At 58.2% G+C, this 18645-nt stretch overlaps 6 protein-coding genes across 6 annotated transcripts; 3 read left to right on the top strand and 3 right to left on the bottom strand.

The window, feature by feature from the left end:
• Positions 1-2862: 2862 nt before the first annotated feature.
• BJ171DRAFT_487032 (pseudouridine synthase) lies at positions 2863-5802 on the bottom strand. Its single transcript, XM_053109248.1, has 8 exons — positions 5658-5802; positions 5209-5299; positions 4972-5093; positions 4682-4870; positions 4453-4534; positions 4164-4305; positions 3929-4065; positions 2863-3831 (listed from the first exon to the last, which is right to left on the bottom strand). Exons 1-8 carry the CDS (start codon positions 5727-5729, stop codon positions 3308-3310), a joined length of 1359 nt encoding a protein of 452 aa, XP_052971536.1. The 5' UTR covers positions 5730-5802; the 3' UTR covers positions 2863-3307.
• Positions 5803-6100: 298 nt separating this feature from the next.
• BJ171DRAFT_487026 (putative ubiquitin/ribosomal protein S27a fusion protein) lies at positions 6101-7104 on the bottom strand. Its single transcript, XM_053109247.1, has 2 exons — positions 6968-7104; positions 6101-6668 (listed from the first exon to the last, which is right to left on the bottom strand). The coding sequence occupies exon 2, from the start codon at positions 6648-6650 to the stop codon at positions 6174-6176; it is 477 nt and encodes a 158-aa protein (XP_052971535.1). The 5' UTR covers positions 6651-6668; positions 6968-7104; the 3' UTR covers positions 6101-6173.
• Positions 7105-7646: 542 nt separating this feature from the next.
• BJ171DRAFT_577067 (uncharacterized protein) lies at positions 7647-9154 on the top strand (the record flags this gene model as incomplete). The annotated part of the gene is made up of 2 exons (XM_053113784.1): positions 7647-7970; positions 8153-9154. 2 exons carry the CDS (start codon positions 7647-7649, stop codon positions 9152-9154), a joined length of 1326 nt encoding a protein of 441 aa, XP_052971534.1.
• Positions 9155-10181: 1027 nt separating this feature from the next.
• On the top strand, positions 10182-12853 carry BJ171DRAFT_595185 (uncharacterized protein; the record flags this gene model as incomplete). Its single annotated transcript, XM_053114579.1, has 8 exons — positions 10182-10261; positions 10456-10554; positions 10587-10609; positions 10769-10855; positions 11041-11276; positions 11590-11812; positions 12026-12316; positions 12449-12853. The coding sequence occupies 8 exons, from the start codon at positions 10182-10184 to the stop codon at positions 12790-12792; spliced, it is 1383 nt and encodes a 460-aa protein (XP_052971533.1). The 3' UTR covers positions 12793-12853.
• Positions 12854-12909: 56 nt separating this feature from the next.
• On the bottom strand, positions 12910-16162 carry BJ171DRAFT_487017 (Septin-domain-containing protein). Its single transcript, XM_053109246.1, has 10 exons — positions 16097-16162; positions 15848-15858; positions 15358-15469; positions 15109-15237; positions 14701-14917; positions 14465-14582; positions 14014-14366; positions 13720-13852; positions 13459-13552; positions 12910-13248 (listed from the first exon to the last, which is right to left on the bottom strand). The coding sequence occupies exons 1-10, from the start codon at positions 16101-16103 to the stop codon at positions 13217-13219; spliced, it is 1206 nt and encodes a 401-aa protein (XP_052971532.1). The 5' UTR covers positions 16104-16162; the 3' UTR covers positions 12910-13216.
• Positions 16163-17351: 1189 nt separating this feature from the next.
• Positions 17352-18431, top strand: BJ171DRAFT_620877 (uncharacterized protein; the record flags this gene model as incomplete). The annotated part of the gene is made up of 1 exon (XM_053115421.1): positions 17352-18431. A coding segment is annotated over one exon (954 nt), but the record flags the coding sequence as incomplete, so codon positions are not given.
• Between the last annotated feature and the right edge of the window lie 214 nt (positions 18432-18645).

Below are 18645 nucleotides of genomic sequence, written 5' to 3'. Positions count from 1 at the left end.
GTGAAGATGGAGCCGACTCCAGGATCGATGCCAATCCAAGTGGTGCGGTTGGGGTCTGGGTCGCCGATGTGGGCCTGGATGCGCTGCTCGGAAGTCGGAGGAGGCTCGATGGTCTCGGTGTGATCGGTTCGAGGCACAAACTTGACGAGACCGATGGTGCATCCAATGCCATCGGTGCTGATCTCGTAGTTGAACAGCTTCTTGTTCACGTCCCGCTCTTGGAAGAGGGAACTACGCAGCTTGAAGCAACTGCGCCAGAGACGATCCTGGTTGTTGATGCCGTCATCACCTTCTTCCTTGAGCTTGTCCCGGGTGAGTCTAAGACGATGTTCGGTGTCAAGGAGTTGCCAGAGAGTGACGGTGTCAATCTTGACATACTTGGCCTTTGCAGTGCACAGAGGGACCATCGTGCACACGGCCGGAGGAGTGTCGACAGCGAGCTGCTTGAGTGCCCAGTTGATCCTGGATGCCAGCTTGTTGATCTTGGGCTTGGTGGTGCCGAGCTCAGACTTGGCCGTGGTGAACCTCTTGTCGTCGGAGGGAATGCCTTGGGTAGTGAGCTCGTCCAGCTTGGCCTGGCGCTGCAGTTCGGTGACTCGGAGGGCGGGCATGTCACAGTCGATCCACTTGTGGACATTGTCGACCATCTTGTCCCGGGCAAGGATTCTCACATGGTGTGAGAGGCGATGGAGGGCCCGGAAGCGGTCCTGGTCGCTGCTGTACCGAAACTCGTCCAGGACGTGGCCAAAGTCTGGATAGAGGAACTCGAGATCGGCCTTGGGTGGAGTCTGCCCTGGTTTCTCGAAGAGCTCGAGACAGGCCTCGATGGCTTCGTGCTTATGCTTGTTGGCTGGGAAGACGGCAGCGCAGAAGCGGCGAAGGAGTCGCCAGTAGGCCAGGTCGAGGTGGGTGGTGCAGTTGGTGGCATAGGCATTGACAGCCAGTGTGAGAAGCTGACTGTGAGCACCATCAGGCAGACGAGGGGCCGGAGACAGGTCTGCATGTCGAGTGGTCTGGTAGTCGCCAAAGGAAGCGACCAGATGCTCGTTGTATTTCTCGATGTCCCCGGTCGGGGAGAGGGCACCGTCCTGGACGATCTTAAAGCATTGGCGGATGAAAGCAGGGGTGGACTTGGAGATGACGGGGACGGGAAGATCCTGCTCGATGCACCGGAGGATGTGCAGGTTGAGCAGCCTGGATGCCTCGAACTGGATCTGGGTCATGGCCTCGACGGTGGCCTGGATCTTGTCGCGGAGAGCGGGATTGAGACAACAGCCATCCATCGTCTGCTTGAAGCAGCTGAACTGAGGGGCGGATGACCTTCCATCCACGAGTGGGACGACAGAACTCTTGAGGGGCCGGTATTTGGGACATTTGCTGGTGTTGCAACGTTCGTGATCGGTGCCATCGCACTGGCGACATCGCTTGCTGGTACTCGAGGAAGTAGATGGACCAGGCTCGGTGGGATCGACATCCATTGGATCTGCAGAAGCAGTGGTGGTGAGCGACGGAGCAACAGACGAACAAGCATGCGTGGGATCAGAATACGAACCAGAGACAGGCTCCGACTGTGACTTGGCTTTCTTGGGCCTGGGTGGCCGAGGCTGGCCATCACCGGTACCCTTGCGCTTCGGAGGCATGGGAACAGAGGATGCTGGATGCCTGCCAGTGGTACTGGTCAGAGCAGAGACGTTTCTTTATCGTACAATAGCGCGATGATCAGATCAAGGCGAGATGAGGGAAGAAAGCAGCAGGACGAAGGTGTGGCATTTATACCCGAGAGCAGGAGCCTGTTGGTGCGGACTGGTTGGGGAAGTGACCCTGTTCAAAAATCGCCGAGAGGTTCAAGCCAGGGATGTGAACGCGAAAATGGCGGCTTGATTGGAGGGAACTCAACCCCAGAAGCACCTCGCACACTCAATCAGCCGTGGGAAGACATCCGGAAGCACCCTCCGAACGGCAGACTCAAACAGTGCGACCATCCCGACCCTGAACCCCTCGGACGCATTCAGCGCTGCGGCCTTCCTGTACTGGTGCTTCACAATCCCAAAGAAGTTCTCGATGGGATTGAAGTCGGGCGAGGCAGGTGGGGTGAAGATCACTGACCATCCTCGGCGATCGATGCAGTCCAGGACAGCCATTGTCTTGTGCATGCTGACATTGTCCATCACAATCACAGAGTCGTCTGGGAAGCTCGCTCGCTCAAAGAACTCGACCATCGAGTGTGTCTTGAATGATGTGGGGATGTACATGCGATGCAGCACACCAGAGTGGTTGATGGCAAATGCAGCCGAGACAGACTTGTGTTTCATGTGATTGCGCTGACGGAGTGGGACGCCCTTCGGTGAGTATCCGTAGAGCGGAAAGGTGGTTCGTCTGATCCCTGTCTCGTCGACAAAAACGAATCGTCGTGGGTCGATGGAGCGGACCTGGTCCCTGAACTGTGCCACTCGCTCATCCAGTCGCTTGGACTTGTAGAGGTGTGTTGCTCTCTTGTGTGAGACCTGCTCGCTGGATGGCAGTGTGGCAGAGTGAGAGCGACACTTTCCTCTGGAGGATGGACTCGAGCTTGCATCGCAACACAGGACCAGTCTGGAACGGGTCCTGTTCAATCAGGGTGCAGATGACTGGACATGCCTGCTCGAAGAAAGTGGATCTGCGAGCTGGGACCCGGGATGGGTCATCCAGCTTGCATCCTCGGTGCCATCGATGGATGGTGCTCTTGGATACACTGAATATGGAGGCGACCTTACGCAGGCTATGGATGAGGGCGTAGCATCGCAATGCGGCGGTGCGAAAGTCGGATGTGTGGCGAATGGTCATGGCCAGCGCGCGATAACATTGGGTAACAAAATATTCGATGAATGGTCAAAAACCCGGGTGTCCCGTTTTATTGGATTGCCTGCAATCGCCGATAGCTCGCGGACCACGAGTAGCATCGAAACGGCCGCTCCTCGCGTTGGTTCCCCCCCCCATAACGCCGCACCATGGTTGTTGCTGGAGTTGCTTGAGAGAGCCTGTGGAGATTGTGCGCCTAAGCAACTTGCACCGCAAACCCAATACACCGAATTATCGACAGCGCAGCCCCGGGCTTTGGTTTGGTCGCGTGATGCTGGCAGGATCGGCGATTGAGTGTCCAGCGGATGCAATTCGTGTTCGGGCGCATGGCTCGTTCGATTGGACAGATGTGTGGCATGAATATCTGGGGCGTGAATATCTGGGGCATGAATGCGCACATCAACCGTATTCTGAAGCTGTCACTGGGCAGAATCCGTGACTCGCCAGCGATCCATCGCCCAAGACCTCGCTAATCGCCCAGCCACTCACCGGGACTCCGACCATCCCATTTACCGCCATATTTCCAGAACCGATCAACAAGCTCCTTATCACCGGTGTACGACTCGAGCGCCCACTCCGGCAGCTGTGTCTGGAAGTTCCAGCCGTCGCTCTCGTATCTCCAGCTGTGGAGATAGATCTGGAGTTGCTGTGGGATCGGATCCGAGCGTTTGTGGATGCAGTTGGAGCAGTAGTCGCGAAAGTCGCCCATGACCTGGCTGGGCTCGGCCACAGCGCTACTCCCGCCAGCAGTGCTCTCGCAAGGAGCATTGCTGGAGCTACACGAAGGAGCCGAGTCCGTTGGGCATGGGGTTGACGGAAAGACCTCTTGCTCCATCCTTGCGATAATAGCCTGCTTGGCCTCCTCGGCGATGCCGCCCTTGCCGATATCCTTGCCCCAGGCTTCGGAGCAGTACAGCGGGTCGTTGGCGATGGGAAAGCCAAGATACTGCAAATGAACGCGGATCTGATGTGTGCGGCCGGTGACGGGTTTGCCTAGAGGGTCGAGGGGCAGAACAGGTCAGAATGCCGGCAGATGGTGAAGTGTCTGCTGTCTCGGGCAAGCTCAAGCATCGGTGCGCTTGACACTCACACTCGACCACGCTCGTGAGACCGTTGTAGCTGAGCCTTCGGAAGTAAGTGGTGCAAGGCTTCCCATCTGGCGAGACAATGTTGAGGCCGAGCTTGTATGAAACCGTGAGAATGGGCTCATTGCAGATGAGATCGCCCCTGAGAGTAGAGCGGGAACAGAGGTCGTCAACTTGGTTGGAACAGTCGCTGCAAACGCAGAGGCAGCAGCCAGCACCGGGTGGCACGCCGCTGCTTACATGGGGAACTCTCCTTTGACTCGGCTGAGATAAGTCTTCCTGATGTTGCGCTCCATCATTTCGGTCATGAGAAGCTTGGACTTTTCCTTGGTGAGCGCAATCAAGGCGAGCCCGGAGGTCAATCGATCGAGCCGATTTGCCGCTGAATCGAGGGGCGACAGCGGTTGCGGCCGAGGTTGCAGTCGTGGTGATGGAAAGTATGTCGGGAGGAAAGGTGAGCTTGAAGCCAAATCAATGCAATGTGCCATACCGACGGCCTCGGTCTTGGCACATATGCCGATCAACTTACTGTAAAGGTTGCCGAACCCGTACTCGCTGCTCTGCAGTATACGGATCATCGAGTTGTGGTTGTATCGTCCTGTGGGATGAATCTGGATGTCCCCAGTTATGGCGCAGAGGAATATCGGCGAGAAGATGAATAGTCAAAGGACGCAGCGACAACAGGATGCCAGAGCCGTGTCTCGACATCAAGATCGCAACGGAGCATCTTGTCATGCGGCAGACTCAGAGCTACGTACTGGCAGCGAGCTCGGCTTGGAAACAACGAGCATTTCGTCATCTTGATGGACAATGTCGATCTTGTCGGCAGTCACAGGGGGCTCGTGGCGATGGACAAAGTGGATGATGACATCGCCGTTCTTGATGGGGTAGTCCAGCGAAACCGTCTTGCCGTTCACCTGGATCTTGCCCGAGGAGATGGCCCGGGTCTGGTCGGAATATCGAGCGCGGGACGACGGTCAGCGTCGACGGAGCAGCGATGCCGGCCGAATCCCATATGTCGTAGTGGTAATAGACTCGCCAGGCATACATAGTACTCTGGCGTTTCGTCTTGAAACTCCTTGACAAACACATCCATGATAGTGCGCCCGAACCATCGGCCCTTTGCGTATGACTTGTACTTGAAGTGATACGGCTCGACCTTCCGGAGACCTGGACCGTTGCGCACTCGGTAGACTCAGAAACGTGGAATTCTCGAGCAGCGATCCGAGGCAGCAGGAGACTAAGCCTGGGTCGAGTCGCCGCCGTAAATGCAGGTCGGTCATACCGTTTTCGATGGTGTATTTTGCGGGCTCGTCGATGTCGTCATCAGCCTTTGGAGGCCTGCCCTTCTTTTCCTTCTTTGGATCGCCTCGATTCTGGTCGCGAACATGGTCATGGACATCAGGGCGTCAGCAAATGCTTGAGCAGCATGGCCAACTCCAGAGCCAGGCCGGAACCGGGCGAATGCAGGCAGATCGGTTGCTGCGATGGTAATTGATCGCCCCAATCGAACTGCACGACGAAGAGATGACGCTGGGCCGTCTGACGGGCTGTCAAGCTCTACCTTTCGTGGTTGCTGGGTCTCGGCGACGATGGGGCCATCGGTATGAAGGCGTTTCTGGCGCACACATAGTGAGGCCATCGGATCAATACGGATGATCGGGAGCGACGGCGTGGTGGATGCAAAGCCTGGTGGATGCAAAGCCAGTCCGAACGACAGCAACGACAGCTCACCAGATCGGGCTCATCGGAAGCCGATTGCTCGCCGGGACGCTTTCTGGTCTCGCTGTGCTCGGTGGATGACATGGATGCGGGCCAAGAGTCGGCGATACAGATCCGAGGGACGGAGGCACCGGTCGAACGCAAGGAAATCTCAGAGATCAGGGAAGAGACGGGACGCAGCGCATGGAGAAGACAGCAGCTTCACAATGCTGTTGCACTTGCACTCGACCAGGACGCACCATGAGTCGACAGGGCCATGGCATTGCATCCATCCCATTCCCATGCAGACCAAGCCAAGGAACAACTGTTGCTGAGATGGAGGCACGATGCAGGCAAGCACGCCGAGACACAACTCATCGGGGACCCATATATCAGCAGCACATCAGCAGCACATCAGCACGCATATCAGCACGCATATCAGCAAGCACACCAGCAAGCACATCGGCAAGCACAACTACGTAGAAAGCACTTTATTGTGGGACCCAAAAGCGCAATTTCCCATAAATACACAGCTGATCGACTCGCACTTTAGGCCTGGGCCTCGCCATCCTTCTTGAAGATGTAGGTGAGACCACACTTGCCACAGTACTGGCGGTCGTGGTGCCAAGCCATGAAGACACCAGCACCGCAGGTCTCGGTGGGGCACTCACGGCGGAGGCGGGTGATGCGACCGTTGTCATCGACCTTGTAGTACTTGAGGATAGCCAACTTGACCTTCTTTCTCTTGTGCTTGATCTTCTTGGGAGTAGTGTAGGTCTTCTTCTTTCTCTTCTTGCCACCACCACGCAGACGAAGGACGAGGTGGAGGGTGGACTCCTTCTGGATGTTGTAGTCCGCGAGAGTACGGCCGTCCTCAAGCTGCTTGCCAGCAAAGATCAGGCGCTGCTGATCCGGGGGAATTCCTTCCTTGTCCTGGATCTTTTGCTTGACATTGTCGATGGTGTCGGAAGACTCCACCTCGAGGGTGATGGTCTTGCCCGTGAGGGTCTTGACAAAGATTTGCATTTTGTCCGCTGACTAGTTCTGTTGAGGACAAGGAGACAGGGAGAGAGTCTTAGCGCGCTGGGCAGGCAACTGTCGTCGGGAGAGGGAAGGGAAGGGAAGGGGGTTTCTCCACAGCGTGCCCAATAAAACGCTTGCACTCGTGTGGCCGGTGGTGGAGTCGAAGCTGGCTTGATTGCTTGGGTCCAGAATGGAGTTGACGATCCCTCCTCGTGCCGCTGGATGCGCTCGTCCCGGCTGCTCCCGCTGCATCGCACAGCCGTCGCCTCCGACAGATGGCATGGCGACCAAATACGGCGGAAATGGAGACGCCAACGCACCTACAAGAGGCTGGATCGGCGTTGTGCAGGAGGAGCAAGTGGTAACGAAGAAGATTGGCTTATTTCAGAGAGAAAAAAGCGTCATCACCTGGTTCGTCAACAGAAGCTCGTCAGATGAGAAAGAGAGCGGTCAAACAGGGATGGCGCCGGGCCGAGGATTAAATAGCGGGCGGCAGCAGGCAAGCGACTGTGTCTGTGCGCGCAGCTGGCGACGAGCAGTGCGGTCATGTGACCGTCCGCACGACAGAAAAAAACGGCCGCAAAGCCACATCGCACAGGGCGGGCGAGAAATATTCCGATTGGCGCGCAGCGCTTGCGCCTTGCCGTTGCGCCTTGCCGTTGCGCCTTTCCCCTTTCGCCTCGCTGTTGCGCCTTGCGCGGCTCGGTTCCCACGGCAACACACACACCCCAGTCACGTGCACAACTCCTCCCGGTTGCGCCCGCCCCGCCGCCCGTTGGGGCGTTGTCGTTTGAGCCGTCGGGGCTGGCTTTCGCCGTCCTTTTCGCCGACCTTTTCGCCATCCTTTCGCTGCCCTTCTCGTCGTCCTTTTGCTGTGCTTTTGCTGTCCCTTCGATCGCATCGCTCCGCCTTGCATTTGGCCCTGTCGCTCGCAAAGCCTCATCCATCCGCCAGATGCTCCATAGGAAGCGAGCCCTGCTCTCGTCCCAAGACTCGCCAATGCTGCCCTCGTCTCTGTCGACTCTGCCGACCCGGTCGGTGCCGTCGTCTGTGTCGTATCCTCGGCTGCGGCACGGCTCGCATCTCGACCTGGCGGCCTTGTCGCCGCTCCAGACCCTGCCCAACGAGGTCCTGACCTACATCCTGCTCTACGTCAACGACTGCTCCGACTGGGTTGCGGCCTCGGCCACATGCAAATCGCTCTACGTGTGCACCCGCCCACTTATCTACCGGGCGCCGCACTTTTTGTCGACGTTCTCATGGGCTCAGTTCCACATCTTGCTGGCCACCCACCCCGCCAAGCAGTACGGCAAGTTCGTCCAGGTGAGCCTTCTTAGCCCACGGCTGCTGTTGTTGCTGTTGCTGTTGTTGCTGCTGCTCATCCTATGGCCCGCTGCACACCACCGTCGGCGTTTCCACACATTCGCATCCTTTACTGACCCCGTGCCGCCCATCTGGCTTTTATTCTCGGCCCTCGACCCGCCCGGCGCCGATCCAAACACCAGGTCATTGATTTGTCGCTCAACTCCAAGCCCTCGATCGACTCCGTTCTCATCCCGGTGCTGCCGACTTCACTGGTAGTCAACAGCAACAATCTGTCATTGCTCCTCTACCGGAGCTATTTCGGAGCCTTCCGCTCTCGCAACTTTCGTCTCTCGAGCGTTTTCCAAGCCCCATCCCTCTTTCTGTCAAACAGCCCCAACGTCGCCAGCGGCAGCGCAATGTCTGCCCACGCCACCCCGATCATTCCTCACATCATGCCAAACATGTCGCTGCCCTCCAGCAGCACCGATCCAGGCTTTTTTGCCGACACGTCGCCTATCCTGGGACTTCACCCATACCCGCCCACGTATGCCTCCCATAGTCACACGGCCTTTGACGCCTTTGACTGGTCTGTACCCGTCGTGGACGCAGCGGAGCCTCCCGAAGTGCCTTTGTCGGCAGGCATCGACGGCGGAGTGCCCTTTGTCGAGCTCGAAGACAGCATCATCACGGTCCACACCTTTGGATCAGCCGTGTCGGATGTCGCACTGAAAGAACGAGACCGTCTCCTCAGCACCGTTGGCTCCCGGCAGTGCTCTCCGGTCGTAAAGGGAATCGAGGTGTCGGCATCCTCCCTTGTGCAGCTTGCCGAGAACTGCCCAAATCTCAAGGTGCTCCACCTCGGAGACTGCATCGTCTCCTCGGACGTCTACATTGTCGAGACCGGCGAATATCTCTCGGGCATCGCCTATCGCGTGCAGCCCTATCTCACTCAAATTGAGATCTCTCCCGCAGACGGGCTGCTCGCTGTCGCCGACAACTGCCCGCATTTGATCTCGATCGATCTCAGAGGCGCTCCCTGGGTCACCGAGAAGCTGGTGCGCTATCTTGTCCAGCGACTCAAGCAACTGCGGTGCCTCAACCTCGAGAGGTGCATGACTCTCCGCAAGTCCTGTGGTCGGCTGTACTTATTCAAGAAACACGACGACCTTGAAGCCGCAATCGAAAAGGCCTTCCCGAACTAGGTTGCCTCCCCTGAGCGCCTCTACCTGCACTTTTCGTCCGGCTGCCTCCCTCAGCTTCAGCCCCGACGCCAGCGTCTGGATGCAGCACTTCTCCGCGCTGGACAATCTGCGGCTCGCCCCGACCGCCCATCTGCACGTACTACCGACTCCTTGCTCCATAGCGACATGCATACCATGCTCAATAGCCACCACTCGCCCCTCTGCATTGCTCCGTTGTCATTTCACTCACCACTTCCCGCACTGACCTCACCCGTTCGCTTCCGTAGCTCCTGTTTGCTTACCATCATCACCGGTGCTGTGCCTCCTTCTATCGCCCGTTTCCCTTTTCTTCCGCCTCTGGTGGTGCGTGCCCCCCCCCTTTGCGCCTGGACTTGCTCCCGCCATGCACTCCCTCGTTGTCACACTGTTTTGGAACGCTTTTGCTTTTTCCTTTGCCTTGCCTCAGGCCTATATCTTGCACAGATATCCATATCTTGCACTTTTACCCTCCCTCTACCCCCCCTCACAACCATACACCAATTTCTTGATCCCGGAATCTTCTCTTTTCGCCGATTGTCTGGTCATGAGCTCTGCGAATCGAACCGGACCACGACAGTTTTGATGTACCTCACCTTGGCTGCCGCCCTCAGCAACTGTCTCTCGCTATACATCTCTTCCAAGAGAGAGCGGGACACCCTGTTCGTATCGGAATACAGTTTTTATGTATCTGAGTGTGAACGCCCGTTTGAGATCCAGAGCAGAAAGCATCCGTCGACCACGGCTAAAGCATCCTCCTTCGTGGTGCAGCTCCTATCGGCATAACACGGGAATGATGTCTGATCGCAGCCGCTTGTCGATGACTCCTCCCCCTTCGTGCTCATGCATGACATGATTGGCCTCTCCATCATTTTGAAATGGCGCCTGATTGTCTGGGCTGCTTGATCCATTTGGACGCTCCCCGTCCCAAACGTCCCCATCTCCATCGTGCATCGCTCTCGATCTTTCAAATCCCGGTATCTATCGCCTCGCTGTTGAATCCCAGATTGCCATGAAGCCCAGAGAAACCAAATCTGCGACACCTGTCCAGCCAAACACTTTTCGAACACACAGTGGCGATAAACCCAAAAAGTACGTTGGCACACGCCCAATGGCATGCTCGGTTGGCACGCCGCGCCATCCTTCGATGACGACTCGAGTCGACACCACTTTCTCACGGGCTGGAGAGGGGGGAGGGGAATGGAATGGATCTCGGTCGTGGACATCGACTTTAACACTGCCCTTGGACTCATTCTCGGACCTGCGTCTTGGATATCCTATTACAGGCTCACCGAAGTCGAGAAGCTTCAGCTGGACAATCAGCGCATGGAAGAGCGGCTCGCGGCCCTGCGCGACTCGTTGGCGAAGCAAAAGGAGAAGCGACAGTAGGTCCCGATTGCTGTCCTCTCCATCACAGATCCATTCTGCTCCTGCGCGGTAGTAGGCCGGACTGTTTGGGTCTCCCACCTCCCGCTATCACTGCCACGCTCAAACTCGTGTCTGCTGACTCCAATTCTTTGTATGTGGTGGTGGTGGTGGTGGTGGGGGGGAATGCAAGAGGACAAGAATCAACGTGGAGGGGCGGATTGCCGACTTCAGGGTCCTTGAAGAGCTATGCCCATGACGTGCTCGCGAAGAAGAATGCCAATCTGAAGAAGAAAAAGTTTCGCGGCGTGGGCGACGAAGGTAATAGGGGGGGGGAGCGAATCTCTCAGAGTGGTCGGCGGTGATCAGGGCAAACAACCATGCTGCCCCGCTTCTTCCTGGCTCACTTGGTGCTATGATCACTGAGTGTCTCTCCCTCCGCACTCCCCCCCCCCGCAAACATATACATACATACAAACATACATACTCGCATACATCTCGCCCAGCCGATCGACACAGCATCAAGCTCAAGGAGGCCCTCCAGCTCCAAGCCGAGAAGCCGCAGCGGCCGCCAAAGGCCGTTGTTCAGTCAGCAGGCCGGTCGCAGCAAGCCGAGGCACTGACCGGGACATCAAAGTCCATCTCGATCGCACCGGACATGGGCGAGCCCCACATGAACCCAGCGACCACAGGCAGAGCCCCGGATCCGCCGAGGGAGCCGGCACCAAGCGGGCCGCGCATGGTGAGTATCAAAGCGAGCACCCAATGGGTTTCCCACGCCCTGATTTGGTGCATAAATCAATCGGGGTGTGGAAGGAGGAGTGCCTCAAAGTAAGGGAAGAAGGGGGGGGGAGCAGAATTCGACTGAATATGGATCCTTGCCATCCATTGCCCTCCCACAGTGGCGAGCTTACTTGGTTACGCCTGGCCCGTCCGATGAACAAAGTGCTCCGACCCAGTCTATCGATCCAGGCTCGAGCCCGGCGCCGATTCCGCCGCAGCATGCCCAGCCAGCTCCATCCCACCGCCAACCCTCATTTCTCAATTCGCTCCAGTCGTGGCAGCAGCAGGCACATGCTCTACTCGCAGGAGAGCCCGAGACCCCATCTCCGATCGGGGCGGCACTCTCGGCCGAGCATATGGGTCCCAAGGCAGGGTTGGCCCAGGGCGGCGACAGCGACAACGGCGGGGGACTATTGCTCGAAGGGACCTATGACGAGCGAGCCTCTCGCGAAGATTTTCGAAAGGCCTTGGAGGAGTGGAGACAGGGCAGCAAAGGTGAGACCAGCTGGTACAGGTCGCAGCGATCGATAAGGAGGGAGTGGAGACAAGATTTGTTCATCTGCGCTGTAATTTCACTTGGCTTTGCGCTGTAATTTCACTTGGCTTTGCGCTGTAATTTCACTTGGCTTTGCGCTGTAGTCTCGCTTGGCTTGCTCCCTTCCCACCGCTAATGGAGTGCGGGCCTACATGGCTGATGTTTTGCCACAGAGACTCGTCCCACATCCGAGCCGGGAGAAAACGTATCATCCGACAGGCCAGAGTTCCAGTGCACCTCTCAGCAAACAGCCGCCACCGCCTCGTCCATCGAGGACCTCAAGCACAGACTCGAGTCCGTCTATCTGTCCAGCAGGTTCGTGCCCGGCAGCGACGCTGGTCACCAGCTCACAGGCCTCTCGTACTATGACCGAATCGTTCTCAAGACCCTTCGGCAGACTCAGAGCAACCAATCCACGGACACAGCGGGGATACAGACAATCTCGCCCCTGACTGAGGATGGAGGTGAGAATCGGTGCCATCGCAAACCTGTGGAGAGAAGGGGAACTGTGACTCCCGATCGGGATTGCTGACAATGAGGTGCCGTGCATCCGAAATGGATATGGGTATATCTATGGATGTGCCATTCCTGCATAGGTCCGCAAGGCCTGAAAGGCGGCAACGACGACCGAGATGAACACGGCCAAAGGACCAACAGCCACGTTTATGGCATCCTCACCGGTCGTCAAAGCAGTAAGGACGACAGCGGCGCTTATGTCTATGGCGACAACAGCATCCATGACGACGACGACGACGACGACGACGACGATGATGATGATGATGATGATGAAACTATACAACGACTGCTAGCATACCAGCCCAAGACGTTACCAGCAGCGAGGGAGTACATCGAAGTGGTGCAGGTCGAGGACGAGGAAGATATCGACAATGTTCCTGTCGTGAATCTGAGATTCGAGCGAGCGATCGTGCACGAGCCATGAGACGAGGCGCTGTGCTGGCCGGCTGAACGGCAGACAAGTCCTCGGGCATCGACATCGCCCCCCCACCGTTGCAGCAATAAAACCAGAGGCACGCTACGCTGTTAACCGACGGGACAACCAAGCTTCATGAATTCTATTGTCCCTTTGTGTATTTGTTGTAGTTGCCGGTTGAAATGGTCAAAAAAGCCAAAGTGAAGGGGAACACGAACACGGTGGGGTCGCCCAATGCCAAGGTGGGAGGAGGAGAGCGAAAGAGTGCAGCACAACGGCTCAAAAACAGAAGAGGAAAAGCAGCAAGAGGTGGGAAGGGAGGGAACGACTATATTAAGTACATCAGAGTCAAAAACCTGATCGTTAAGCCAGAGCTGGCAACAAAGGAAGGAAGCGTGGGAGGTTGTATAAAAGACTGCAGCATGGAGTGGATTTAACCCTTGAACCATTTCTTGCCGCCGGCATCTGCAACGACACAAGACGGAGGGACGAAAAGACAGCGAGATGGTAAAGAGCGAGAAAGGGAAAAATGATCGGGACGGTCTTGGAGTTGCTTGGCTTGGGGCGAGGGGCCACATCGCAAAGGAGCGGCCGTGACGAGGCTGCGAAGGAGCCTCTGCGATCAGACAGCATCAGAGCCATCGCAAGACTAGTTGATGATCTTCTTCCACATACCACCGCGGCCAGTCTCCAGTCGTCTTCTCTTGTCCTCCAACTCAGCGCGCTGCTTCTCGAGCTGCTCCTTCATCTCGCGGTGACGGGCGTAGAGCTAGTTGGTGCAGTAGGACGGACGGTTCAGGCCATGTGAGTGAGGATGTGCGATGTACGATGTGCGGTGTGCGATGTGCGATGTGCACAAATTGCTGAGGCTGCATCCGGATATCGGGCGGCGGGTAGCAGCAGGAAAGTTCAAAAAAAAAGTGCACGCGTGCTTACCTCGTCTTCTGACTGCTTCAGCTTCGATTCCTTCTCGGCGACCTTCTGCTGGAAGACAGCCTTCATCTCAGCCTCCATCTTGGCCATCTTGGCCTCGTGGGCCTGCTTCTCCTCCTCGAACTTGGACAGGGGGCTGAGTCAAAGGAGTATCGAGTTAGTAAGAAAGAGGAACAACAGTGCCAACGAGACCGAGAGCCGCCAACGAAGCAGTAGCGGACGCAAGGCACAACTCAGCGGCAGCGGCAGCCTCAAGATTGCAATCCAGTGTGCGGGTTCGCTCGCAGGCATCCTTACTTCTGGAGAGTCGCGGTTTCGTAGTCGCCATCGGCCAGCTTCTGGGTACGGTAGCTCTCGTAGAGCACCTCGTTGGTGTACTCCTTGAGCTCCTCCATGTGGGTGCGGACGAGCATCTGGCGGAGCTTGACAAAGTCGCAGTGGTCCTCGTTATCGACCTCAATGACACCCCAGGGGTACTTGCGTCCACGGACCTTCTTGCCGTTGACCTCGACCTCACGGTCGGAACCGACGACGGCGAAGGGAATGCGGGCAATGATGTCCCTGTTCTCCTGGAGAGTCTCGGGATCGTCGTTCTCATAGATCGGCGGCTGGTAGATCTGGATCTTGTTGTAGGCAATGTCCTCCAGGATCTGTACAGAGGGAGGGGCTGTCAACACAAGCCGACGCTCGGGGACGGACATCACCAGCAACGATCAACAGGCGAGACGCGGCGGTGCGTGGTACTTACTCGGATCTTGAAGGCCTTGATTTCGTCCTCGGTCAAGGTGTCAGACTTGGCAATGACAGGGATCAGGTTGACACGGTGAGCCAGTCGCTTCATGAACTCAATGTCAAGGGGCTTCAGGCTGAAGACAGAGACAGGGGTGTGAGTTTGGCAGGCGGCGACGTGCTTATCAGATAACGTGGGCACACACTCACTCACACCGCTCCTTATGAATGACGCGATGCAGGACATGGACTTACGAGTGGCCGGTGGGGGCAATGAAGTAGAGGCAGGCATGGACGCGAGTGTCGACGGTGCGCTTGCGGTTGACGCGGTTCTCCTGCTCGAGGTAGGCGTCGTATCGGCCCTCGATGTTGTCGAGGATGGGCTTCCAGCTCTCCTCGTTGTTGACAAAGTCACCAAAGCCGGGGGTGTCGATCACGGTGAGCTTGAGCTTGACACCGTTCTCCTCGATATCTGAGCCGAGGCGCGCGGATGATTAGGCCACGACGAGGACCAGGCCGATCGGATGCAAGCGGAGCAACGGTGTGCCCCAGCCAGGAGACAAGAGGGCAGACATGCACAGGCAGTCGAGCAGGATCGACACGATGGCGAGACTGAGCACACGGCCCATCGAAAGGAGACTGTGCTGGAGGATCAGGACTCACCAGCGCTGATGGTCTGGATCTCGACAGTCTTGGGAGTCTCGGTGGTCAGCTCGGCGGTCTCCTTGTTGGGGTACAGGGAGGTGTTGAAGATGGTGTTGACGAGGGTCGACTTTCCGAGGCCAGACTCGCCTGGAGGAGGGGAGCAAGACAATCTGTTAGCATCCTGTGTGGATCCGGGAGAAGCGGCACAGCCAGTCGGTGGGGCTGTCGTAGCAAAGGCCGCGCATCAGTTCGAACGAGGGTCCGTACCAACAACCATGAGGGTGAACTGGAAGCCCTTCTTGATAGACTTTCGGTGGACTTGGTTGGGCAGGTTGTGGAAGCCAACGAAGCCGTTGAGCTTCTTCTTGACAACAGAGGCCTAGACACACGGGGAAGGGAGCCAGTGCCGGACGGAGCGGGTGTGAGCTGATGGCGATCCGAAGCGTGCAGCGAGCGCCAAAGCCAAAGCGCATCATTGGTGTGGCCAAGGGCGCTTTCCTCCTCCACCACCGGCATCCGGAATGCTAGCTCGGTTGCAGCGCCACTGGGCAATGACGTTCTCGAGACGCCGTTGTTCCGATGTTGTATCGAGCAGTCCTCAGGGCAAGCGAGGGCCTCGCAGTCCGGCCAAGGAGGCACCGGCTCGCCCCCGAAAAATGGAAAAGGGAGCGGCCGGTGCTGCTACTGCTGCTGCTGAAGCCAGGCTGGACCGCAACTCGCACGGCGAAGCGGATGCTGATGCGTCCGGCAAACTTACAGTGGCGTCTACTTGTGGTGGCAAAGGATGGCGATTTGCGCAGGAGCACGGTCAGAGACGGAGACATGTCGCAGACGGTGGAGGACGGGTGGGTGGGCCACAGAACCGAGGCCAGAGTCGGGCGGGGGTGTGTGTCAGGAGAATCACGCAAGGCGGTAGATGGACACGAATCACGACGATGGCGATGGCGAAGACGGGCGAGACGCAGCAGCAGGAGAGGCGGCGAGGAGCACAAGAGCAGGGGCTTACCGGTCATGGTTGCGGCAGATCGGATGGAGGCGGCTGGGGCGGCAGCGGTGGGCGATGAAAGGCAAGAGGCAGCCGTGAGGAGAAAGCGAAGAAAAGCGGGCTTTTTGGAGACGGCGACGGCGAGCCGGGTCGAGAGTGTGTGTGTGTGCGGTTTGGGCGGCACTGCGGCTGTGGCGGGGACGCTGGGCGGCGGCGCGCCGCAGTGTGTGTGGGGGCAGACAAGCTGCGGGTGCGCGGTCTGTGCCGGCCGCTGCTGTCTGTGTGAGGGGCGCGCCCGTCTGTGTCCGTGTGCGCTGTCTATGTTTGGACAGCAGCGTGGTGCGCGGCCGACAGCTGGCAGCCGCACAGCCGTGTGTCGACTGTCGCTCAGCGCCCGTGTGTGCCGCGCCTCCCTGCGCGCGTCATGTCACACACGTGCAATGGCCGTTCCAAATTTGGTCGCTCCCTGTGTCGCCCCGCCCGCATTTGGAAATCCACCGCCGCAGCCGGATCGACTTGGATCGAGCCAGCGCACATGCACTCCAGCCGGCGCCGCCTGCGTGCGCGCCTGTGTGTGCGACGTCTGCACGACGTGCGCGGCCCGAGTTGGCGGGCGCGTTTGGGCGGCGAAAGCAGACGGTCACCTGCTGGCTGATCACCGCAACTGTCGATCACCGCAACTGCCAACCAGCACCCCGGCATCGGCAACAACCAGTCCATGGCATCGAAACCAGCACACAGGCACAGGCAGCGTCAGCGGCATCGAGCCGCCGCATCCGCCCCATCTGCTCCCACGCGCGACTATCCTGCTCATGAGGATACAGGTCTGTCGCATTCATGCCCATCCCAGGGCCTTGTTTCGTCCGATCCAGCACCATCGCATGCCCGGTCACACCTCCCTTTGCTCCAGCCCGCCCCTTGCACCACCCCGCCCCATTCCACAAGGCCGCCCTCCCGAAAGAAAAAAGGCGCTTGGATGTCGGCCCTGCCACAAGGGCACAACCTGGACCCACGCCTCCCCTGCTGCTCTGTCCGGCGTTCCCACGGGCCTTGTCGACCCTGTCGCTCTGCACAGCGGTCGTGTGCAGGGCACGAACCCTCCCTCCCTTGCAGAGCCAAGATTGCACGATCCGGCCTTGCCTCCCAACTCTGCCCATTCAGCCAGACAAGCCGCGTCGCCAGCCGGGTCTTGTTGCTTGCCTGGTCTTGTCTCCAGCCCCACCCTCCCCCGCTTGCTTGCTCGACGGGCTTGCGCTGAAAACCACCGTCGACCCCGGCCACGAGCATCCGCTATGACTTCTCGCTTGAATTTAGACCGATCGCATCCTCCCACCCGCCTCTGCTCCAGTTTCGTCGCCGCAGGCCAGGTTCCCTGTGCTCTGGATGCACCAGCTGCTGCAGAATGTCCTCCGGCAGCTCCATGGATCTTTACACGCTGCCCTTTGGCCTCAATCTCACTGACGCCAGCGGCCATGTCTCCCCCCAGAAGCTGCTCTACTACCCGGATGCCCCCGTCCCTCTCTCAAGCAGCATCGCCATCGCCTGGCTCGCTCTCTGCATCGCGGCCTTTGCTCTCTCATCGCTTCGCATCTTTCTCTGGATCCGCCAAGACCGCCTGCTGTGGAACCAGTTCCTTGACCATGAGCTTGAGTCTCCACCACCAAGCCTCAATCGCGTTGCGTCGCCCACGAAGCCGCCCTCATCCCGGGTTGTGAGAGGATCGGTCATTCTCGTCAGCGACAGTGCTGCTGACTTTCAGCAGCCAAGCGCAAGGTGGCGACCGCCTCCTGCCTCATCCCGGAGACCTGCCTTATCTGCATCGCAGGCGGCTGGGTTCCAAGACCCAACCGCTTCGGCTCACCTCAACTCTTCGTCATCCGGCCGGCCGTCGCGACCACGCCGCGAACGAAGAGCCCACACCGGCAGGGTCTCGATCGCCAAGAAGCCCTCCAAGGCATACTTGATGTCGCCGCTTGCTCCATCAGGCGGGTCCGCCAGCCGTCGTTCGTTCGCGCCCAAGCCAATCTTCAAGGACCGAGATTCGAGTCTCAATCGCCCAGGCAGTTCGTCTCAGCCCTCACAGTCGTCGATGCTCGCGGCCATGGCCAGCCGACACTATCATGCACGGCGCGGACAGTACTCTCGGCTCGAGGGCGATATGCTGTCCTCGGGCACCACCGTGGGTTCAGCAGCTACCCCGCCCCGCCGATTCATCAACCGGTCGCTGTAGTCCTGCATGACCGCCTGTGGGCCTTATGGAGCATCGGCCCTGTATCGCCTGACTCAATCCCTCACCTCGCCATTCCGCTCACGCACCTCAAACATAATCAGTCCGTAATGCAGCACATAATGCAGCATGGTCCTCAGTCTCGAGCCCGAGAATCGCTTGGTGATTGCACGCTCACTTAATAATCGCAGAGTGCCTTACTCCCTCCTTTTCCCCACAACCACCACCGCCTGTCGCTCCATCTGGCCATGGACGTCCGCACTTATCGCCGCGTGATACACGCCTAATTCGATATCATATGCATGTCCCGGATCTCAATATAGCCGTCCTAGTCGGTTGCATC

This window comes from Polychytrium aggregatum (assembly GCF_025602895.1).
Source record: "Polychytrium aggregatum strain JEL109 chromosome Unknown BJ171scaffold_2, whole genome shotgun sequence".
NCBI classification, from domain to species: domain Eukaryota; kingdom Fungi; phylum Chytridiomycota; class Chytridiomycetes; order Polychytriales; genus Polychytrium; species Polychytrium aggregatum.
Note: the sequence above shows the minus strand (reverse complement) of the source record. Positions and strands in the feature narration are given on the sequence as shown.